The following is a 24909-nucleotide window of genomic DNA, read 5'->3' as shown; positions in this document are numbered from 1 at the left end:
TGGGGAGGGGGACTGTAGGGGGGTGGAGGAGGGCAGGAAGGAGGAGGGAGGAGGGGAAGAAAGAAAAAACAGAAACAGAAGCAAGGAAACACCATCCTTGCCTCACTTTCCTTGTTCTGCAACTGGTTTTCCATGCGCCAACTCAACAAATGGCTTCATCCAACTTTAACCTCGAATCAACACCTCTGGATTCCAAAGATGAGCCCTTGATAACACACCCAGCTGTGTATACTCAGAGCTGAAAACTCTGCAAAATCATGCACTCACATCTTTCCCTTCCCACTCACACTTCTGGGTCCCAAATCTTCCCGTTTTGAGAAACAAGATGCGCTTAGGGTGCTGCCCTTTCTATTGTGTATATAAACCGGGAACCCGCCTGGGGGCCAGCAGGCAAATCAGCAAGCTCCAGAGGGTCTGCAGGTGATTACAAAGCATAGGGGTGCAGGGTTCGTGACTGGGGGCAGACAGCATCTTACCCTGCGGGACCTGGAACCTGGAGGCCAGAGCAGGAGGTGTTGGAGCTTTTCTGGGAAGGGGGCTTCACTAACAGGCGAGCAGCTGGACTCAGTGACACCCCCACCCCCACCCCGGGGCCTGGGGGCACCCCAGAGGTTCCCACAGCCTCAGGACACCTCACTGTCAAAAGCTAAGGTGCCATATTCCCTACCCTAGGAATTAAGCAACCAGTCAGCGCTCCACTCTGCTCTGTTCTGCAGATTTCTCATTAGAAGAAAATGAAAGAACCATCTTACCCATGAGGGATTTTGCTCAGGACATAATATCCAGTATAGGAGTGTTGATATATCTGAAACAGACACACAAAAAAACAAGAAACAAAAAAAACAAGCATTGAGATCATGGTTGTGATTATATTTTTCAAATCACTGAGAATCCTAATAAACAAGCCTGGACCAAAAGCATGTAGTCAGGAGACCAGGCAGCCAACTCTTTTATTTACTCAGGAAGTTAATTTGCATACCATGTCAGTCTTATTTCCACCATTTGCATGTGGTTTACTGGGTAGGCAGAGGCTTGGTGTCATTTCCATGACTACCTGGTTTATGATTAAAAAGGGGCAGAGATTTCCAGCTCAACTAATGTAGCTCAGAACTAACGTGGACGCTGCTCATTGGAGGCTTCCTGACAGCCAGCTGGACCAGAGATGGGGAGACCCAGGCCCAGTGGCAGGTCCCTGAAATCTCCAGCAGAGTCCACTCTGTACCCTTGGTGAGCTGTAATACCGGAGCCAAGATAGGCTTACCTGGGCAAACTCTTGTCCCCTGGACAATTCAATGTGTATGTTTTAGTTATAAATTAAGAGCTCATTGCAAGGGGAACATGGCTTTCAAAACTAAGGTAACAAAAACAACAATATAGCATTTCCAAACTCCTGTAACCCTCAAGTCTCAGATGTCGCTCTTCAATTCTTAGGAGATTGCTCCCCAACCCATAAATGCAGTGACTAGAATGCAAGGGTCACCCCCAAAGAAGGGAGAACATGGCCTCCGTCCTCTCGAGCTTTCTGGAGAGAGACCCTCTGGGGGTGTGGAATGTGATGGGTCGGTTATCCTGCAAGGATGAAGTGAGAACTGTATTTCGCTTCCCTTTCTCTGGAAACTTCTGAAGGTTGGCACCGTGTGTGGGCCAGTGCTCATTGATTAGCATTTTAAAACCAGCTTTCTAAAGATAACAGGTGAGCGACATGCAAGCTGAGAAAATCAGGGCTACTGCAGGGTGTGTGCAATATGGACACGCTTGATGCTGATGACGGCCGTGAGCCTGCAAAGGAAAACGGGGGAGGGTCTGCTAACATCCCCGACTCCACACTTGGTCTGGGCCTCCGGGTTAACCTCGAGGAGGTCACAGTTATTTGGCAAGAAAGGACACAGATATAAAGATAAAAAACAGCACTTAGTTCCCAAAGAAGTTTCACTTCCAGTGACCCCAGGACTCCTGGACTAGCCCCCTGGGCCCTGGGGTGGTGTGCTCTAGGGCAGGGGGTGGTCATCCAGCCGGGGGTCTAGTTGAAACTCTGGTCCAGGTGTGAAGAAACAGCTCCCGCGGAGCAAAGTCGTGAGGAAGAACACCACGCGCTCCTGGAGCAATCCGAGCAGGATCCCCCAGGACTGAGCTGCTGTTCTGAAGGGCTGCAGCGCGGCTCCCCCAGGAGAAGACGGAGCGGCCGGGGTCCCAGCCCCTGTGTCCTGAGCAGACTGACGCTCAGAGAGCCTCTCGGAGGTCCGGGAGCTTTGACAGAGGGTGCCTCTGTGAACAGACACCGGAGCGGAAGCTGGGTGGACGTGTCCCGTTTCTCTACAGTTACGGCGTCTGCGCTGGGCTGTTCGGTCTCTCCAACGGCGCCCTTTCATGCTGCGTGCCTCACTGCATTTTCACGGTGACCCCAGGCAGGCACCTCTGTTTGCTGAGATGGGAAAGTGAGGCCCTGCAAGGGGCGAGCAGGATGGAGCAGCGACGGAGGCACAAGGAGAGGAGGAGGGCCGGGTCCTGACTCAGCGACCCCAGCGGCGTCAGAAATGATGGCCCGAGGCTTCTGAGCACAGGCTGGACACGGTACTGAGGCCTCCCAGCTCGGGCCATCTGCTCTGCGGGAGGCTGGCTGTCAGGTTGTGAAGGCGCTCGAGTAACCGTACGGGGAAGGGCCGAGCTTCTTCCCCATGAGATGACCACGAGCCAGCAAGGCACTGGGAAGCTTGGAATTGATTCTTCTCCCCCCAGTCAGGCCTTCAGACGACACGGCCCTGACTAACAACCTCACGGGATAACGCGAGCCGGGGCCACTCAGCTCTAAGATGGACCTGAATTACTGACCCACAGTAACCACGAGCCAGGAAGTACTGGTTGCCTTAAGCCACTAAGTTTCAGATAGTTTCTCACACAGCAGTAGGTAAATAATACATCTGGTTTAAATCCAGATGATAAAGATTAACTATCAAACCAGAAGTGGACAGACTTTTGAACTTCTGGATTCCCTCCCTATAAACTTTCAGCAAGTTCTAAAACACATAGGCAAATTACCTATCAAAGAGCATCCGTATAGAAGAGATGAGGGGTGGGGGGCATTATGGACCAAAGCACTTGGGAAAAGCCTTTGAGGCTACCGCAGAGAATGGTCCACAGCACAGGAGATGAGGTGGTCGTGACGCTGATGGGGGAGTGGGTAGCATTTCTGGAGCACATTCTACGCCCTAGGCAGTATGCCAGCTCCTCAGCATTCGTGAATGCGTTCAATCTGTACGAGCTAGGTATTACTAGCCTATCTTTTGGATAGGAAAACTGAATAAAACCCAAGTCATACTTGAGATCCGTTTCTCTCTAAGCACATACTGGAAATTACCTGAACAAAGGGTACAGCCCTTAATTCTCAAGTTACAAGTCCAAGTTGCTTGTTGTCACCTGAAAAATCCAGGATACCAACAGCTACAATACATATGCAAAGTAAGGACACGAGCTGTCTTGCTTGGTTGAAGGCCAATTTATTTGACCCATCTGGAAACAGTGATTTCAGTTCATTCTCTGGTTATGACATTCCCAAACCCCTAGACTTACATCTTCACATCTCTTTAAATATACCTGCAAATGACCCTGAAATTCAACTCTGTGGAGATCTTCTGAGTGGAACCAAAGAGAAAAAGGAAGACAAAACTAAAATAACCTAATAAGGACAATAGAATAAAAATGATGAGAGAGCTATCCATTTACAGTTCTGCGTCTGTTCTGTCAGGCAGAAAGAAAAAAACAAGCCTACATGGGTGGGAAATGTAACAGAATATCTAGAAAATGAAACCACTAATTAGAAAGATTCAAACAAGATGAAATAGAGTCGAGAAGTAGAGACAGATAAAACCTGAGACGCTGGAGTACCTATGTGCCAAGTATGTATGTGAAAGAAGCATTCCAGGGTAAACTGTGAATGCAAATGCAACGCCTTAAACGTGAACGTGCAATTATGACTCAAGGGCTACTCTTAAAATACGGGGAAGTAGGAGGAAGATGAAGTGATTTTCTCAATGCTCCAAGATGAAACAATCAAATACCATTCTCCTCTGCAAAATATTCCCTCAACCTGGAGCCAAAACAACCAGTCACAAAGAAAACTTTGAAAGAGGACAAATTTCAAGTGTCTTCATTTGCACAATGCCTTATCTTGAAAGACATTTAAAAAAAAAGTTACATCTCCCTGAAAGAATTTGAGATAAAAGCCTTTGTGTTAAAAAAAAAAAAAAAAAAAAAAAAAAGCCTTTGTGTGTGTGTGGACTCTATCTCCCGTATTTATGCATCTTTCTTTAAAACAGACTCTAAATACCTCTGATCATGGAAAAAAGTACAAAGAGCTGGAGGTAAGTAAGACCGCATTGTTATTTTTGTGTGAGCAAACTTTTAGAAGTTCATGAATATAAGGTTTCTTCCCACACTATCAAATTTCTCTTGGAAAATAAATGCATGAAAATCTGTTACCCAAAACTCCATTCACAAGATGGAAAAACAATTTCATCACATTGTTTATTTTTTTAATATATCATACAATATAGTTGACATTGGCATTCAATAATCTGGAAAAATAACCTAATTTTTGTCTTGGGCTAAGTTCATACTTGGTCTGCATCTAATATATCTGAGGGCTTCCCTGGTGGCTTACCTGGTAAAGAATCTGCCTGCAATGCGGGACACCTGGGTTCGATCTCTGGGTCAGGAAGATTCCCTGGAGAAGGGAATGGATACCCACTCCAGTAATCTAGCCTGGAGAATCCCATGGACTGTATAGTCCATGGGGTCGCAAAGAGTTGGACACAACTGAGCGACTTTCACTTTCACTTTAATATTTCTGAAACATCTCTCTGTCCACAGCTTGCTTTCTTATCCTCTCCCACATCACTCTCTGAGAGACACAGACTTTGATTTCCCTCTGGTCTTTCCTACTGTAGCCTCACCAGGTACACCGACATGGACTCACTTTATGCCCTCTTCCTCTATGAAATCTCCCACTCTTGTAGTCTTAAACCATGATTGTCTGAATATTAATTTCATGGACCTGTTTCCTCAACAGTAGGCCAGGGTATCAGACTCCCCCACTGACATCTCCACCTTAGGTTCACAGGCACCCCAGACTCAATATTCTCCGAAAGAAACTCTTCAACAGCCCTTAAAACCTAGTTTTCCTTCCGTATTTCCCATCCTGCTTGGTGGCCCCCTCATCCCCTCAGAAAACTGAGCTGAAAACCTAGTTTTTCCTAACTCCGTTCTTTGCCTCCTTCGTCCTCTGGCTCAATTCCGTATATCCCCAAGTTGTGCTGGAATAACTTCTCAAGTCCTTCTCAAATCCATCACCCTCCCCTCATCCCTAAGGCAAGTGCCCTGCTTTAGACCCCTGTCCATCCTGCCTCTCCTACAGAAAGAAGCTACCGTGTTCTTCTCTAAGACTAACTCCTGAGACCTCGACCCCATTCCCTTCTGCTTCCTGTTGAACTTGATTATCAACTCTTCTACCACAAATTACCCAGCCTTATGTTTTTCATCGGGCTCCCCAGGTGGTGCTAGTGGTAAAGAACGCACCTGCCGATGCGGGAAATGCAAGAGACGCGGGTTCGATCCCTGGGTTGGGAAGGTCCCCTGGAGGAGGGTATGGCAACCCACTCCAGTATTATTGCCTGGAGAATCCCAAGGACAGAGGAGCCTGGTGGGTACCGTCCATGGGGCCGCAGAGAGTTGGTCACGACCGGTGCACACACACAGACACACACACAGAGCACATATTTTTCTTCATTCCCTCTCCATGGTTCTGTCTCTCTGATCTGCTGAACTAAAATCTCCCACATGAAAAAAATCCTTGGCCATTTCCCTCCTCCCCCAGATTCCTTGTCTTTAACTAGCACAGTACTTTATAAGGAGAGTCTGCACTGCATCACTTTCCATCGCTGCAAGCCCACTGCGTCATCCTCCCGACGTTCTCAGAGGGCCACCTCTGCATGTCTGTCCCGCTCCGAGCACGACAGCGTCTTCTTAGTTTCCAGCCTGCTGGCTCGCTCCGCAGTGCGTGACAGAGGCCACAGGAGTCCTTCTGCCCTCTTCATTCCTAGGCAGGTCACTGGCCTCGGTGTCCTCCCGGCCTGTCCTTTCTGCTCGGCAGGACCCTCGAACGGATGCAGGCACCAACCTGCCACCCACGCAAGTTCCCCTCGTTGGTCTGCACCCTTGGTCTGGAAGGACACTGCTTCCTTTGCGACATCTTCCTGAGTTCATATTTTCATGCTTGATCTACCTGCTGACTTCTAAGCCCATATTTTTGGCTTGTGTTGGGCTTTCAGCATGTTTTTAGTCCAAACTTTCATACCACATGCAATATTTTGAAAACCAAATAAATTCTTCTCCTCCTAAAAATTCTCTCTCTTTTTTTTTTGGCTGCACTGTGCCTCCTGCATTGGAAGTGTGGCGTCTTAGCCACTGGACTGCCAGGGAAGTCCCTAAAGAATTCCCTTTTATATTCTTGCTTGTATCTGGTCTCTCAGCTGAAGCATCCTGGAATCAGCTCCAACCATTCCTATTCCTTCCTCCTTTCCTACTGTCCAGGTACAACTGGTTTCCAGTTTTCACTGGACTTTGTGACCTTGGAATGAAGCTTAAGTTCACAGCACAATCTCCACCCTCAGTAACACTGCCCCAGTTTGAAGTCTGAATGATCACGGTGACCTTCCAGGTGAGCTGCCAGTCTCCGGCCAGTACTCTAGGCCCCTTCTCCTCAAGGCCTGGAGAAGTCCTTTTCACAACACAGGAGCTGGGAGCGGTTGGTGGCTGTGGTGGTCTGGAATAGTTTTGGGGTAGGATACAGCCACTCCTGTGTATCCACTATAACTACAGCACAGTTTTAGACTAAGACATATGTATTCAGTTTTGTACTAAGACATATGTTCAATTCTCAGCCTGCTCATCATTTGATGGGTGAACTCAGAAAATTACTTAACCTCTGAGCCTGAGAAGTAAGAGCTGCGCGTATTTACTTAGGAAATTCAAGCCACGAGAAAGGAATCAAGAACGCTCGTGTTTAAATTTGAAGAACTATATAGCCTAGCTACTTGCACTGTACAGAAGTCACAAAATTCTTCTTTTTTTGTCCACTCTTTTGGGCTGTAAGAAAACAGGAATTCCACAGAGAATGGCAAGGTAGGAGCTGACCTCTTCCAAGGGGCGGGAGAGACAGGAAAACAACTGAGATTGTTGCCCTCTGGACTGGCTGCTGGCCAGCACCTCCTCTCCATTCAGCCTGAGGGCAGGAGGAGAAGGGGTGACAGAGGATAAGATGGCTGGACGGCATCACTGACTCAGTGGACACGAGTTTGTGCAAGCTCCGGGTGACAGAAGCACAGAGCAGCCTGGTGTGCTGCAGTCCACGGGGCTGCAGAGTCAGACACGACTTAGTGACTGGACAACTATTTCAGTAATGGGGTGGATGGTCCCCTGAAGGCGTGAGCTCCCCAGCACTGATGGGATTCAGGCAGAGGCTGCAGAGCCGCTGTGAGGGGCGCCCTGGAGTGGGTGTGTGCATCCTCAGGCAGATGGCTCCAGTGGACATGACTCCCCTTTATTGTCTGATCCTACATTCTCTTTATTTTTGGGCTTCGCTACTAGCTGAGCTGGTTAAGAATCTGCCTGCAATGCAGGAGACTCAGGTTAGATCCCTGGAGAAGGAAATGGCAATGCACTCTACTATTCCTGCCTGGGAAATCCCATGGACAGAGGAGCCTGGCAAGATACAGTCCATAGGGTCAAAAAGAGTCAACCATGACTGAGTGACTAATACTTTTCCTTCTATTTATCGAGGAAATTAAACATATCAGAGGGTACAGATGAGCTTGGAGTAAGATTCTCCCAAGCTAGAACCAAGGACACCATGAATGGAATAATACATGGTTAAAGAAATAAGATACAGGAATGTGAAGTGAATACAAGCTAAAAGTACCAGGAAAGATTAACACAGGAAAAAGTCAGACTGGGCAGGGAAAGAAAGTTAGATTTGGGAACCAGGTGGTAAAAAAAAGAAGAAAAAGGAAAGTTATCCACACAAGATGCATGTTGATGAGTGAAAAAAAATAGAAATCTGAAGGGAAAAGATAAAAACTGTAAAAAAAAGTAGCCAGAAAAGGTAAGATTTCTTGGTTTTAAAATTGGAGAAAATAAAGCATTTACCTAGAGGGTCTATCTCCTCACAGTTTCAAAAGTTCTGTTACGGAAAGAGAAGGAATTTCATTAGGTTCCGGCCGGCAATACCAGTTCCACTGAGAATTAACACACAGCCAACCCCAGGAGAAAGCAATCAACCTGCCTCCCAAACCCAAGCCAACATTCCCCGAACCATGACGGATCCTCGGGCACTGTTCAGGATCCTTTTGTGACATTCTGTAAATGTTCCCTCAAAACCTTTTTGAGAATAGCTTTATGGAGGAGTAATTGACACATCAAATACTGCACGTAGGTGACTTCCCTGGTGGTCCAGTGGTTAAGAATCCACCCTGGAGTGCAGGGGACGGGGGTTTGATCCCTGGTCGGGGAACTAAGATCACACACACCTTCCAGCAACTAAGCCCAAGCACTGCAACTACTGAGCCCAAGCACCACAACTACTGAGCTCAAGCACCACAACTACTGAGCTCAAGCACCACAACTACTGAGCCCAAGCACCGCAACTACTGAGCCCAAGCACCACCACTACTGAGTCCAAGCACCACAACTACTGAGCCCAAGCACCACAACTACAGAGCCCATGCCACAACCAGAGAGTCTGTGTGCTGTAATGAAAAGATCCCACACAATGCAGCTGAGACCCGACGAAGCCACAGGAATTAATTAATTTTAAAAGTTACAAAAAAGGCACTGCATGTCTGTGATTGGCACAAGTTGAGTCTGGACACGTGTGACACCACAGTCAGGACCAAGGCACCTGGGGAGAAGTGAGGCGGGGAAACCCACCCTCTGTTTTTTCAAAACCACGTCACGAGTCTCCACACTCACTTAGCATGTTCCTAAGACTCGGTCCTGACATGGTCTTCCGAACAACCTGCCCTCCATCCACACGGTTAGACGAGGGTCAGCATCAACCCTCACAGAGCAGCTGCCGTTCCTCCAAGAAGCCCTCGAAGACCCACTCTGCGGAACGGCTCATGACCCAGAGGGGGCTTCAGGGTCTGCCAAAGGCTCCCCGAATAGTCCATCCAGATCCCTCTCTGAGTATTGAAAACAAGCGAGCATATCTGTAATATCTGATGAGACAAGAGCTAACCACCTCGTAGGGTCTTGCTGGGAAGAAATGATGAAGATCCTGTCGGGAAACCCTTTTGCTTAATATTTGGAGAAACGGGCCAGCTGAGGGTTGTTGATCTTTTGAGGAGTGAGACCCACAGGCCGAAACACTCGGGTCAAAGTACCCTGGAGAAGATGCCCAGGTCAGCGGGAGTCTGGACAGAAAGCCAGGTAAGGGACACCTGGGGCAGGTGGTGTGCCCAGAAGAGAGAAGGCTGGGGGGAGCTGCAGGGCTGACTCATGCTTTCAAGCAGCCCCAGGAGATAGCGCCAACAGGCCTGTTTTCATTTACTCCACCGGGGAGGACAGTGTTGACAAATGCATGTGACAAGGAACCCCATCTCAGCCCGATGATGCTGACTCCTGGTGACGAAAGCTAGACTGACAAGCTTCCAGGCCCCTGGTAGTAACAGTGTGGAAACAGAGTTTGCAGGGGTGTGCAGGAGAACGCTGCGGTGACACTGAGCCGGGGGATTCTCTCCCCCCGTTCATAGAGTCCCTCAGGTCCCGGGGGGACCGTATCCCCTGCCCTCCCACCTCTGCCCTTTCTGGTGCCTATGTTTAACTGTGCAGGCGCTGAAGCCTGGACCTGGGCGCTCAAGCCTTAGGGCGTCACGTCTGACAAGCCCCTGATGGTGACACAGCTGGTGATGTCCCCCTGCACGCAGAGTCCACACTGCTTCCTCTCCTACATTCTGGAGAAATCCCATCTCGTGACAGAGTCGGTCTCTGCTTGACTGTTAATCTCCTGTTTCATTCACGTCTTTTATTGGTCTCTACCCTCAGTGACTCAGCATCGTGCCAGAACATCTGGCCTGGTCTCTGTGAATCTCAAGTCCTGATGATGAGGTTGATGATGATGGAAAGGTTCCTGAAGACCCCAGTCCTCCCAGAGAAGCTGCTCCTTCTGCCGAGCACAAGGTCACGGTCATCTCTGGGGTCTAGTGACTACACTTGGTATACAGCTCCTCATCCTCGGCCGACTTATTTGATATCATCTCATGAAGAATTGATGCTTTTGAACTGTGGTGTTGGAGAAGACTCTTGGGAGTCCCTTGGACTGCAAGGAGATCCAACCAGTCCATCCTAAAGGAGATCAGTCCTGAGTGTTTATTGGAAGGACTGATGCTGAAGCTGAAACTCCAGTACTTTGGCCACCTCATGTGAAGAGCTGACTCATTGGAAAAGACCCTGATGCTGGGAGGGATTGGGGGCAGGAGGAGAAGGGGACGACAGAGGATGAGATGGCTGGATGGCATCACCGACTTGATGGGCATGGGTTTGGGTGGACTCCAGGAGTTGGTGATGGACAGGGAGGCCTGGTGTGCTGTGGTCCATGGGGGTCACAAAGAGTTGGACACAACTGAGTGACTGAACTGATCATGAAGTCAAACTTCACACGGTATTGATTTAAAAGGAAACACTTTCTAGAGGGCCCCCACTAACTAGAAACTGATTGAAATATTTAGTAAAAGAAATAAAAAGACACTTAGGTCCTCTGATGTAAGATAAATGTTAGGAAATGACTGCATATAAACAAAATGTCCCTTGTCTTCCCGGTTGCATATGCCGTCCCCGTGTAACCCTCCGGCAAGAGTAACATAGATAAGACAGCTGTGATTACAAAGGCAAAGAAGAGACCTCAGTATTCAGTACTTATATCTCAACTCCTTTCCTCCTGGAATCACTGTTTTCCACCAGACTTTCTAAATTTAAGAGAGTATGCTCAGTCATGCAGGCATGTCCGACCCTTTTGTGATCCCATGGACTGTAGCCCACCAGGTTCCTCTGTCCATCGGAGTCTTGAGGCAAGAATACTGGAGTGGGTTGCCATTTCCTTCTCCAGAAAATTTTTCCCACCCAGGGATCGAACTTGCGTCTCCTGCATTGCAGGTCCTCTGAACCATCAGGGAAGTTCATAAAATTTAAGAGAGTAGATTTTCCCTCGAACCTGTAGTCTTTCCAAACATCTAGTTCTGCTCTTGGTGTCACATCCAGTCCCCAAGAAACTCTAATGTATTGTTTTTTGACCAACCCCATTCATCAAACTTCTTAATAGAAAATGTCTCATCCTCTGGGTCCTTCAACCACAATGCTCTCTGGTGATCAGTGACTCCGAGAACATTTGAGTCTGAAAACAACAGAATTAAAACTGAGGATGCCTCTAAATAAAGATCTTAAGTTTCAGAGATGAACAGTACAACTTTCAGCTGTGATTTGGGTCACATTCCCAAATACCCATATCAGGAACACCTCTGACATCCAGAAATAGCTGAGTAATTTCCTTTTAATCATTTCCTGCGTCTCCACTCAGACACTGCAATTCAAGGGGTGTGTCCATGTGTCTTATCTTATATGGAGATAAATGTGAGATAAATGTCTCCAGCTCATCTTCTGGAGACAAATGATATCAGTCAGGTATAGGGTGCTGGGAAGCCATTCGAAGGAAACGGTTCATGAGGCTTTCCTTGCTAACTGATTTTCAAGGACACACGCCAGCGTGCCCTGACTTCTCCTGGGCTCCATCTCTGCCTGCCCTCAGTGTGGCCACTAAGAGACGACGCCCGACGTCCCCGATCTTCCGGGCTGCCGACTTCTCTTTCTCTGCCCTCTCTGCGCTGCCGACTCACTCACTCCTGATCTTGCTTGAGCACAGAGCATTTTCTTTTTTCTTGCTCACCTTTCTGTCTCTTCTCACCTGCACATACTGCCTGTAGCATCAGCCTCATGGAGATGCAAGATAAGAATAAATAAAACCTCCTGACATCGTGGGCGTCTCTAGAATTTACAAGCCATTTTCTGTATCCTTTAACGTGACCCTCACAACACCTGTTCCCACGACTGGGCTAAGTTTCTCTCCAATTCTTCTTTTAAATTAAGAAAGGGAGGCTCAGAGACACAAACCGGTCGGTTCAAGGTCACATAATGTCAAAGAAATAGACGTGAGAAGTCAGGGTCTTTTTTCCCACATGGCTTCACATTGCTGCCACTGTAACATGATGGTCAGAAAGCTTCTCCCACCCTAAGCTGCCTCTTCTTTAGCAGCCAGAAAGGATATGGACAGATGCACACTCAAGAGAGCAATATTAAGAAGAAAAGAATTGAGAAGGTCTACGCCAGAGCCATAACTAGCTCCCGCCCTGCACAGGACTGGCTGTCAGCCAATGATGTCAAGGCCTCGGATGCACAGAACCCCAGTGGTCCCGGGAGCAGAGCGAGATGTGGAGAGGAAGGAGGTCACAGAGGGGGTCACCGGGGGGAGGTCGCTCACTTGCAGCTACACAGGCTGAACTTCTGCACCACATCCGTGCTCGGCAGCTCACCAGCTTTCCTGCCTCTCTGAGAGTATCTCAGGACCCTGACCCCTGGTCCCTCCTGGCTCCGAACAGTGAGTGCACGGGACTCACCTCAAGGACAGAGCAGGCAGATGGAGCATAAATGTCTGGTTCTGTCCTCTGGGGAAGGGCGCTGACAGATGGCGGGCTCGCCAGGCACTTTACCAGCACGATGTAAAGACCGGCAGCAGCCCGTCCCCGCTCTATAAGAGAGTGCGCCCGGCCGGCTGTGTCCCCGCCAGGCCTCGGTCGAAGGGCAGGGCTGAGAAGTCCACGCGGTCCCTCCGCTCCCTTCGCTGCTTTACTCCTTAAGGCTCTATGGCGTGGGTGTGCCACGTGATGCTAAACGCACGATGGGTTTTCGGCAGGCCCGTCTCCCCCACCCACGGTCACGTGAGGTTTCCGTCACCTGCGCACCATCACCCAGGGCTACCATGCCCCGCTGATCCGAGGCTCAGGCGGCCACTCATCGCCTGTTGCCCACCGCCTCCTGGCTCGCTAGCCTGCGGCAGGAACCCTTGGTGCATGCACGCGGGAGGGAGGTCTGGACCCGGGGCCGCCCTCCCCCCAGCTGGTCGCTGGGGCCCGTTCCTCTACTCCCTTCCTCCCGGTGCCTCTGAGCCCGGCCCAGCCGCTCCCCCGGCCCCATCAGGAGCTAACTCGCTGCCGTCTGCCCAGCGCATCCTGACTCATGCCTCCCTCACCTCCGCGTGCTCTCCAGCGGCCCTGCTCGCTCTCGAGTCCGCTTGCTCAGACTCTGACGTGGCATCAAACCCGCCCCTCCCCACGCTCGGGCCCGGATGAGAAGGGAGGGCTGCGGCTTCCCCGGAGACGGGCACAGCGCGCCGCTGCGCGAAGCCAGGAGCGGGGCACGCGGTCCACGGGGGAGGCTGAGCGCCGCCGGCGCCGAGCCCCGGGTCCCAGCCACGCCCGATCGAGGCTGCTCTACGCCGACAGCCGCGTTCGCTCCTCGGAAACCCAGCGTGCCGCATCCAAGGGGACTCGGCTCCACGCTGGCCGCTCGTAACCCACAGGGTCCCTGGAAACAAAGCCTGTGTGGGTGAGACAGATGATAAACCAGGCCGCCCGCGACTGGAGGAGATTCCGGAATCCAGCGCGCAGAAACGAGCTGAGCGCCCGCTTGCCCAGCGGCCCCAGCCGCCGTGCTGTCTGCACCTCCACGCTCCCCGCAGTACTTCCCACCCCCCGAGGCTCGGCTCCAGTGCGGTCTGCCTCGTTTTCACGACCGTCTTTGGAGGTTTCATTCTCACTCACGTTACTGAGTTTCCCGGTGCACGTCTCACTAGGTTCTGTGGGAGGTTGTGTCTGTGCTTCCCCCCGACCCTCCCACCCCACTGTGAGGCGAGCAGCAGTAACGCAACTTAGATTAGGAGTAGGCCTTCCTACTATCAGGTAGCTTTCGCTTAACAATGACCACTGTTTGCCAATTAGGACCAATTAGCTTTCACCGATGTTTGCCAATTAGGAAAGTAGGAACGGGGCGGAAACCCCCAGGAAAGTCCCGCCCGCGCGAAAGTATTGACCAATGAAATTGTTTTGCAAACGTGTAACCAATCCGCTTCTCACTCTATAAATTTGTGTAACAGCTTGGGCTCGGGGCTCTCTGACCCGCACCACTGCGTTGGTTGCGGGCAGGGAGTCCTGGCTCGAGTCAGTAATAAACTTCCCTTCCTGCGAGTTGCATTGTCTCGGAAGCCTTCTCTCTTCCCGCTCGGGGATTCGGACATCGGGCATAACACCCACCTCTGAGACCCTCCCCTCACCCATTCTCAGCCTCTCCTCTGCTTATTCTCAGAGGCCTTTGCTTTCATGTTTCAGTTGCAAAGGAGACGGCCAGCGCCTCTGACACAGGCGGCCCCTGGCCACGTGGACACTGCGGGTAGGAAGAGGGGGGTTCTGGCAGAGGCCACCTGTCCTGCCATCACTCCAGCTTGCCTTCCGTCCCCTTGGCCACCTCTTTCTGGAAGATTCATCCCAGGAGAGCAACAGGCTCGGGGCTTGTGTCACAGCCCTGGGAGTGGCTCCACAGAACCCAGCAGGTCGGGTTCAGCTGGACGCCACACACACACACAGACACACACAGACACAGACACAGACACACACACACACCCCGGGGGTACTTGGCACCACCAGGGACCTCCCGGCACTTCCAGATAACAAGGTCTGGCACCTGTGAGCCTCCCCCTAACCAGCCTCTCTGATGCCTTCTCGATGCCGATTACCAAACATCACGCCACTGTGACCATATAATTTCCCACCCAGACAGGCACAGAGAAAGTGGAGCGGCCAGTAATCACGCTGGAGAAACAGGCACAGGCTGTGTGTCTGGAACCGTCCGTTCAAGACAAACCAGGTCACACGGCTTCCCTCGTTATTGTTGCCTTGTGAGCGATCCTACTGACGGGAGAACGAGAAATTACAACCTCAGTTTAACTAGGGGAAGGCACGTATTAAAAGAAATCCAAGGAGGACCTGGGAAAGGAGTCTAAAAACAGACAGAGGAGGGGGGAGGGGTCTGTGTTGAGCACGTCTCCAAGAAGGACTCACGAAGCAAGCAGGCTGCTGAGGCACCATCTGTGCCGCTCAGCTCCTTACGGCACACGGCGCCTGCCTCTTCCCCAGCCTTGGGGTCGGACGGCGCTGTTTGTTGGCAGGTGTTGCGTGTCCAGCTTCAGAGCGGTGGAGAGGGTACTAGCAGTGAGCAGGGTCATGACCCGTAGGTTAAGTGAACACAGGGGAGGAGAAAACTGGAGGCCAAGAGGCTGGAAAGACCATTTTCCATCAAGTCATAAGAGGCAGAATAAAGGCTTAGAACGCGCATACTGAAACAAAGGTTGAACAAGCCCTGTGATCAATGGTTTTATATACGTGGGGCTACACGAACTTCTAATGACCTAGGAATGTCACAATAATCCTATGAACATATGAGGGACCCATTTGCAGCCTCCCAAATCAGGCCATAGTTACTAGGATATAGCTTCCCAGCTTAGGGGGTAAAGTAGATGCAAACAATAAAAAACTCAACATCCTGAAAACAATTGTACACAAATCTGTATCCTTGAGACAAAAAGAACTCTTGAAAATGATGGGGTGGTGTTTCAATCTTCAGATCCAAGAACAGATTTTATTTTCATCTATGAATGTCACGAGAATTCTCAGTTTTAAAAGATTTCAAAACGCAAGGCATCATTAAAGAAAAGTACAGGTGATCCTAAAACGACATTTATTTGATTTAATGTGAGTTTATTTGTCACGGTGGATGGGAGGAATCCACTGGAATGAGACGGGAATGTACTGTCTGCAGGCAAGGACAAAACTCTGTCCATGAAGGCAGGGACCTCGGTGTACAGGGTTGGAGGAGGTGTTCTCTCTGGCCGATGAGGGGCCAAGGGTGATTGGTTGCAGAAGATTCTGTGGGCAGTGTCGAAAGGAGAAAAACTCATTGAGGACAAAGGCAGCCTTGAGGCTGTCCTTGTAATTTAGAGGGAGAAGCTCCTGGCTGCATGCGTCATCGCGACAGTTCCTGCCTACTTGGCAGTTCTGCATGTAGTGAAATTCTGTGCTCTTCTCAAGACAGTTCTAAATATATCTCCTGGTTTGACAATCCCAAAGACACACGAGGAATCCCAGGACGCTGTGCCTTCGATACATGTCTTAAAGCAGGGTTAGAAGCAAAGGAGGAGGCACGCTAATACATGGCACTCAGATGCCACATGGAGTCGATGGGGCTGATGTCGAAAACTCCTCAGTCAACACTGACTGTACATTTGCCATATGCTCAGGGTCCTCTAATGAGCAGTTACGGAAGAATCCTTCCTTGTTTGGACTGGGCTGCTGAGTTCTGCAGAGCTGTTCCCTGAGCTAAAAATACTGGAGCTAATTAGCTCGCTCCGCTCTTCGGGACTCGCCAGATGGCAACCCGAGGCTGCTCTCAGAGCTTGCTGCCATGGCAGAGCGTCTCACAGGGTGGTCCACGGACCGCGTACAAGCATCGGAATCATCCAGCGTGTCTGCTAAAAATGCACGTTCCTGGGTCCACCCCGCAGCATCACCGAGTGTGTAGGGCTTCGCATCTGCCTTTTGACAAAACCATCCGGACACGTTAACAAGCGTTTCCCGGGCGAGCACGCTGACACTTGAGAACCTCTGCCCTAAGGTGCCTGGTTTGCAAAGCTGGCTCCACTCAGAGTTACCAGGGACCTTTTAAAAAGTACTAAAGCTCAAGTCCCACCACCAGAGAGCCCGGTTTGCTACATGGCTGTCTGGTGATTCTAACGTAGGAGCAGGTACACACGACCTGGACCTCTAGGCACACCTCTGGGGGTGTTACTGAACACCCGCACATCTACAAACAAACACACCGACAGAGGACTGAGCCCTGGAGCACGTGGGCTCCCTGCTGTCAACTTCACCGCTGAAGGTTCTCAGAACTCATTCCTGAGTTTCCACCCACAGCGCTACAAACTGATCACTCCCCTCGTCAGCCAAAGATCCAGATACTCCCTCCAGCCATTGTAGTGAGTTTCCGTGGGCGTGTTCACACACCCCTGGTGGCAGGTGAGCTATGGAGCAAACATGCTTTCCCTGACCCCAGCTCTCCGTTTCATACATAATCAGAGGGTAGAAGCAGCACCTCTAACTTGGATTTCGTCAAAGTTACCGCATAGGACAAAGTGGCGATAGGTGCTGGTATTAGGCTGAGGCGGTGGGTGACGTGTTTGGACCATGAACATGGGCTCAAATACCTCGGGAATGAGAAAGACTGGGGACAATCCAGGCCAGGGACAGCCTCTCAGCCGTGTCACTAACGGCTGTGCAAACACACATGCTCTAGCCTGGGTCTCTTCCTCTATGAAGTGGAGATGACATCCGTACTCACATAATTGAAGCTGAAGTGAGAGAGCGCATCTGAGGCATCTTTAGGGACAGGGCCAGGCTGGCTTCTCAGGACATGAGGTCACCATGGAGACCACCCCACTGGGATGTCTGGAGACGGGGCTGCTGCCTTGCCTTTCAGTGATAGCGTGGCTGTCAGCTCATAAACTCTGGGTTTTGGTTTTCATGTCGGCAAAATATAAGGCTTCTGAGAGCCAAGCTAGTTTGATGGCAAGAGCTCCCTCTGTACCATGACTTTGAAATTCTGAAGGAATCAGTGGTGTCACAGCATAAAGGGGAGAAGGGCGCATGAGAAAGGAACATCAGGAGTTGACAGGAAGGATGCAGGACTCAGGTTCCTGCAAGGAGGCCGGTCTCCCTGGGACCCCGGTCCGAATATCTGCCTTCAGCCCCATAAGGAAGTCTTTCCTCATTCCTTAGAATCTCTGCTGAGTGCCCTCAGGGATGGGAAGGGGCACCTGGCCCTGGGAAAGCCCACTGGGTTTGTTTTCTGTTCCCAACACAAACACAAAGTGTTGGGTCCTCCGCCCAAGTCCCCAGGCTGGGTCAGAGGGCACTTCACGCGGTGGGATGAGTCAGTGAGGCTTCCTTCAAGCCAGGCCAAACGCGTTCCATCAGAGACACCTCAGCCTGCAGCGGACACATAACACATATGCGGGGTTGGGTGTGGTGGTGTGACAGGAGCGGGCACTCAGAGATGCTTCTGAGGACCGTTCCAGGACCTCCAACGAGCAGCTGGTTTTCTTCTTGGCTAAAAGGTATAGACTTTGAACTTGATGAAATAATACTCCTCGGAAGATAAAATTCAGGAACCTATGTGTTTGCTTCCTTCTAACGAGATGCAGCCTTTAACTGTGTCTGTCCCAGGGTGTTCTCTGTCGCCATGGTTACCACAAGGTGGCGGACCACTACTGCTCCCCGAGTCGGGGGAGACAGACTTTTCTCTGAACTCATTTTCTCCTGCTGCTTGTATTTATTTCGTTTACTTAGGTGAACCCAGTTCTCGATCAAAGAACCGTCTTAGGTTTGGAGGGAGTGGCTCTCTGGTGCCCGCGGTGAGGGTCACTCACGCCCATGGTCACAAACCAGTAGATTTTGTCCACCCCCATTATGCTGTCTCCTTCCCTCCAGACCCTCAACCCTGCATGTTAGCCTTTTCAGACCCCACTGAAGGACACTGGAGCTCCATCTTCTTTCAGTTCAAAAATAAAGGGAGACTTTGGGACTGTCCTAAACCCACAGTTTGAGAGAGTCAGGAGCTGTTTACAGCAGGCGGTATTCACTTTTGTAAAGATGCTCTGAGTATCAGTCAGTTGTTCGGAAGGTAGACCTCCCAGTCTCACCCCGGACATGCCACTCAGTCTCTCTGGGCGGAGCCAAGGATCAGCTTCTTCATCGGCCATCTGGGACATTTTTGATGCTACTGAACATTTACAGCCATAGGCTGCGGGGAGACCAAGTCCAGAGGACTATCCAGAGGGTCTGTTCAGAGACTCTTGGTAGAAACCCAAGGCATCCAGGCAGAGCTACTCCTGGCAACGGGCCAGCTGGTCAACTCAGGACACGGGCTGGCTCCCCAGAACTCAGGGTCAGCTTGTCAACTCAGGACACGGGCTAGGCTCCCCAGAGCTCAGGGTCAGCTTGCCGTGTGACTGGCCCTGAGAGAGCCACACCCAGGGTCTCTGGGTGCAGCCGTGCCTAAAGCATCCTAGGGGACTGGCAGCCTACTCCTCTCCTTACAAATCTCCTTGGGGAGAAGGATCTCTTAGAACTGGAGGGGAAACACTATGCTTAGGTGAATTAAGCCAGACACAGGAGGATGGGCAGTGAGTGATTCTTTTACATGAAGTAGTTAGAACAGGCAGATTCATGGACACTGAAAGCAGGACAGATGCTGCCAGGTCTTGGAGAAGGGGACGGAGGGGTTACTATTTAATGGGAAAGGTAGGGTGGTGGGAACGCAGCACTGTAAGTGTGCTTAATGTCACTGAATTGCTTACTTATGAATGGTTAAAATGATAAATATTATATCTATTTACCACAATCACAAAAACCTGGAGAGAGAAAATGGATTACGATATCTAAAAAGTCATTGTGTAATCAATAATAGCCATTTACAAAGAAACACATTTCTTCAATCAACTATTATTGATTACACAATGCAATCCTTGATGAATCATGAATCTAAGAAAAAATAGGTATGTTATCACTTGCAGGAGTATTTTAGGCAGTATAATTTCTTAGGCTCTGAAGTTTTGTCTTTTTATGGTTATCCAGTGCACATTTGTTGGACATTCACAGAATATGTATAACTGCTAAAATCGTGGTGCTAGGAGGGTCATCAAGGATTATCTGCCCTCTCTTCTTATTTTACAGGTGAGGAAGCTATTTGACTCTGGACTCTGGTTCCCGAAATCTACTAACGGGTCAGCGACTGGCTGTCCCGACGATGCCAAGGCAGTGTACCTCCCCCATCCCTGCAGACTCTCCTTACGGGAAACCGAAAGGCCCCAAGGATATGCACACCGCACGGGGCCTCCAGCCAAGGGCGGCGCCAGAGACAGGTCCCGCTGCGTGAACCTCGTACCCACAGGCACCACCTGTGCTGGCCCGGGTGCCCTCCGGACAGCCCACGAGGGGACTCGATTCTTATCCTCACTTTACAGACGAGGAACCGGTCCTCAGCGGTTTGGCCTGCACATGGAGACGGGGACTGGCTGACAACAACGTGGGACACACGTCACCCATCCTGCGATTTCTGGTCAAGGACACGTCCCCAGTAACAGCCGCACAGAAATGACTTACGGTCCTCGAGGTCCTCTCCCTCTCTGCTCCCTCGGCTGTGTGAGCAAATAAACGTGCTTGAGACTGTTAACGCTGATACCTCAGGACGCTTCAATTAAATGAAACATTAACATTTTACGTGCGCTCCCTGGAGAACTTAACTGGAAGTGTCTACTGACTGCTCTGTTGCTGACATTAATTTAAGTACACACAGTAAAGGAAGCCCCAAATCGTCCAGAATGACATGTTTTTCAAGGGAAGGTAGGGCAACTTTGTCAGAGAAAAGAAAACAGGGCTGTAAAATCCAATAAACCATTCCAGACAAGGCACAGCGATCTGTCTGCAGAGAGCAAGTGTGCTTCACGCCCGCCCAAGCTCTGCCTGGAGAGAAGCCCCATCAGTGCCAGCTGGAGGAGACAGTGCGCACAGACTCCACGCCCTTCAGACGTCACAGGCTGATCCCGTTATTAGATTATTAAGACTCAGACTCCAACTCTTTCCATAATTAAACCTGCTCGAAAAATATGAACATGAGAAACAGAACACAACCACAAGCCAAACCTGTGTCACTGTATTTACTTGTGGGAAGAAAGGGGAAGCATGAGCCGGGAGAGTGAACATCAAGAGGCCACACAGAAGTGCTGGGTCAGGAAGGGAGACCAGCAGACAGGAGAGATGTTAGGAGAACAGTATGGAGGGTCCGAAGAAACTAAAAACAGAACTACCACATGACCAGCAATCCCACTCCTGGGCACATACCCAGAGAAAACCACAATTCCAAAAGATACGTACCCCTCGATGTTCATCGTGGCACTGTTTACAATAGCCAGGACATGGAAGCAACCCAGGTGTCCACCAACAGAGGGGTGGTTAAGGGAGATGTGGTGTTTATGCACAGTGGAACATTACTCAGCCATGAAAAGGCAGGAAACTGTGTCATTTGCAGAGACATGGCTGGACCCAGAGACCGTCATACAGAATGAAGTAAATCAGAAAAACAAATATTGTGTATTAACACCTATCAGTTCAGTTCAGTTGCTCAGTTGTGTCCCAACTCTTTGCGACCCCACAGACTGCATATATGTGGGATCTCAAAATTGGTATAGATGATCTCTTTTGCAAAGCAGAAATAGAGACACAGATGTAGAGAACAAATGTGGACACCAAGGGGGAAAGGGTGGGAAGGATGAAATGGGAGATCGGGATTGACTTATATACACTACTGTGCAGAAAACAGTAACTAATGAGAACCTACTGTATAGCACAGAGAACTTGACTCAATGCTCTGCAGTGACCTAAAGAGGAAGGAAATCCAAAAAAGAGGGGATAGACATCTATATACTTACGGCTGATTCACTCTGCTGCATAGCAGAAACTAACAACACTGAGAAGCAACTGTACTGCAAGTAAAACTGATTTTTAAAAAAGGGAGGAGAAAGCAGTGAACATGCAGAATGGGGGGTGGGCGGGGGGTGCAGAAGTGGGGGATGGGCAGGGGATGTAAAATGGGGGATGGGCGGGGGATGCAGAAGTGGGGATGGGTGGGGGATGCAAAAGTGGGGGATGGATGGGGGATGCAGAAGTGGGGATGGGTGGGGGGGTGCAGAAATGGGGGTGGGCGGGGGGTGCAGAGTGGGGGGTGGGCAGGGGGTGCAGTAGTGGGGGGTGGGCGGGGGGTGCAGAAGTGGGGGATGGATGGGGGATGCAGAAGTGGGGATGGGTGGGGGGTGCAGAAATGGGGGTGGGCGGGGGGTGCAGAGTGGGGGGTGGGCAGGGGGTGCAGAAGTGGGGGGTTGGTGGGGGGTGCAGTAGTGGGGGGTGGGCGGGGGATGCAGAAGTGGGGGGTGGGTGGGGGATGCAGAAGTGGGGATGGGTGGGGGGTGCAGAATGGGGGATGGGCGGGGGGTGCAGAATGGGGGTGGGCGGGGGATGCAGAAGTGGGGGATGGGAGGGGGATGCAGAAGTGAGGGGTGGGAGGGGGATGCAGAAGTGAGGGGTGGGAGGGGGATGCAGAATGAGGGATGGGTGGGGGGATGCAGAAAGGGGGATGGGTGGGGGGATGCAGAAAGGGGGATGGGCCGGGGGATGCAGAAGTGGGGGATGGGCCGGGGGGGTGCATAAGTGGGGGGTGGGCAGGGGGGTGCATAAGTGGGGGATGGGCAGGGGGATGCAGAAGTGGGGGATGGGTAGGGGGATGCAGAAGTGGGGGATGGGTAGGGGGATGCAGAAGTGGGGATGGGTGGGGGGTGCAGAATGGGGGGTGGGAGGGGGATGCAGAAGTGGGGGATGGGCAGGGGGATGCAGAAGTCAGGGATGGACAGGGTGGGATGGGGAGGGAGGCAGAAAAGATGTCTGCAGCTGGGGAATGGCTTGGAAGAATTCACACTAAAAAGAAGACTATGAAAATAACAATGTTTTGCCACCAAGTCCACTGTACTTGGGGCCTGGATATGGGGGTGACTGGTCCTTTCCCTCTGCCAGTGGATACCTTGCAGCCTCAGCCTGCATCTGACATTCTAGATTAAGGCAGGAAGTTTTGGGGAGGGTCTGCCCAGTCTTCATACTTTTAGGAAAAACAGCTTTCATGATCAATTAGAAGCTTAATTTGGGAGGAAGAGCATACAGCAATGAGTCAGGAATATAGGGTTCTAGACAGTTCTATCATACTTGGCCCTGTGACCTTAAATAAGCCTCCGGTCATCAAAGCCACTTGTCTCACCTACCAAATAAAGTTAACAACCGCAATCCTTCTGTCCTTATCCAGCTTCAAGCTTGTCAGAGAAGAGATGCGTGTGTGAAAAGCATCACCATTTATCTGAGCTAACACATGTCTTCTATCAGGAAGATTCCACCTTATCTAACCACGGTACAGGTAGAACCATTCATTGTAATGATATTTACAGGACACATGTGAGTCAGAAGTCAAGAAGTAACAGATAGTTCTGGCCCCACAGCTATCATTAGCCCTCCACACAGTTAACTGCCTGAAACTAGCTATAATGTGATAATGAATACAAATTCAGCTCAGGCAAGTGACCAACCAGGCTGCATCACTGTACATGAGTTTAACCGGCAGCCAGCTCAGGTTTAAAACACTATTCAGATTCAGAGTTTGAAAGAACTGAAGAAAAGATGATTCAGCATCAGGTTCTTAACAAGGGTGAGAGGCTGGAAGTTGGAAATTACAATCCAATGAGAAAAGCTCAGCACCACACACACTGCTGGGATCTAAACTAAGCAAGGTCATATCAGATGGTGGGTCAGAGTGAACCCTGGGAACGATTTTCCAGAGAAGAGTTGCAAATGGAAGCACACACATCACACAACATCACATACATGCAAATGATGTAAAAACAGAAACTGGAATAGATTTTACCTGGGTTTCAACATAAAACTTGATGTAACGTAATGTAAGATCTTAATATCAAAGATCAAATATTGCCTCTAGAAGCCATATGTCATTGCAGAACTCAGAGAAGAGATTTTCATTTAAATAGGAGATATTTGTTGCAAGAAACGACAGATTCATTGCCAGAAGTCAGCACCTCCACGTGGCAGGGATTAGACCTTCAGCCCAGCGTCCCCAGCCCTCCTCCATGAGGCTGTCCTTTCTGCAGACTCATATCAGTGGTCATCTTATCACCTGAGTTCTTATTCATTTCCTCCTCCTCATCTGAAGTGCCTTCCCATGTAAACTGCTGGACTGGATAAATTCTCTTCCTTGTTGAGTTTTGAGTTTTGAGTTTGTTAGGCGAAGCCCTTTGGAATCACACCAGCCTACGGCGCTTTCTATTGCCTCTGGAGCAAGCTGATCATATTGACAAGTCTTCACCTCACACACATTTAATTCATAGAAATCTCCTCAGTCAGATCACATGCCAGGGGAAGCTGGGATAGTGCCTGCTCTCTCTTCCTGGGTGAAGAGGTTGACCATTGGTTCATGAATCAATCCCCAGCAACTCTCCCTCCACCCACAGCACGGCCAGGGCTCAGTAGATGATTATCAAGCAAAGGGATACATGAGTGAACAGACGGCCTTGAGTTCTGTATGTCTGTATCTGACGGAGAAGACAAAGGTCAAGGTAAATGCTTTTTGTTTTCCAAAGAAGAATGCAGAAAGCTGTAATACATTCTTGGAATAATGCCAGAGTGAAAAGGAACCAATGGATCTATTGAAAGTAAAGACTGATTCCAGAGTGGGAATATGTAACTTCCAACAAGTTCCATGGGGGTCTTATGAGACAGACCATCAGGGTCAAGTTGCAACTACTTGGGAAGACAGTAAGACCAGAGAAGAGGCCCTGGGCACATGGTGTAGGACGCTGAGGAGGTTTGTTTTACGCCGACTGTGAACTGATCACGGCGTCGTGTTCACGTGTGTGTGAGCACGTGTGTGAGTGTGTGTAGTGAGTGATGTGGAAACACTAGAAGGCGTACCAAACGCACTTGAGAACACAGGGGAACACATCCTATTGGAAGGACAGGACAGAAAACAGAGACACTTGTACCAGCAAACAGAGCCCCAACTTTAGATCAAACCCAGCGTGGCCACAAAGTCAGTCCC

The 24909-nt window shown here is 50.2% G+C and overlaps 1 protein-coding gene across 1 annotated transcript in view; it reads right to left on the bottom strand.

Annotated features, from left to right (window-relative positions):
* The window catches only part of DPP6 (dipeptidyl peptidase like 6), a 778594-nt gene that overhangs the window by 195477 nt on the left and 558208 nt on the right, over positions 1-24909 (bottom strand). Inside the window, exon 6 of the mRNA XM_065939554.1 lies at positions 753-805. Within this exon, the coding sequence (XP_065795626.1) occupies positions 753-805 (53 nt within the window). The remainder of the gene's footprint in view (positions 1-752; positions 806-24909) is intronic.

Source organism: Muntiacus reevesi, chromosome 6 (assembly GCF_963930625.1).
Source record: "Muntiacus reevesi chromosome 6, mMunRee1.1, whole genome shotgun sequence".
Taxonomy (NCBI): Eukaryota; Metazoa; Chordata; class Mammalia; order Artiodactyla; family Cervidae; genus Muntiacus; species Muntiacus reevesi.
The sequence above is the reverse complement of the archived record's forward strand: the minus strand, read 5'-3'. Positions and strand labels throughout refer to the sequence as shown.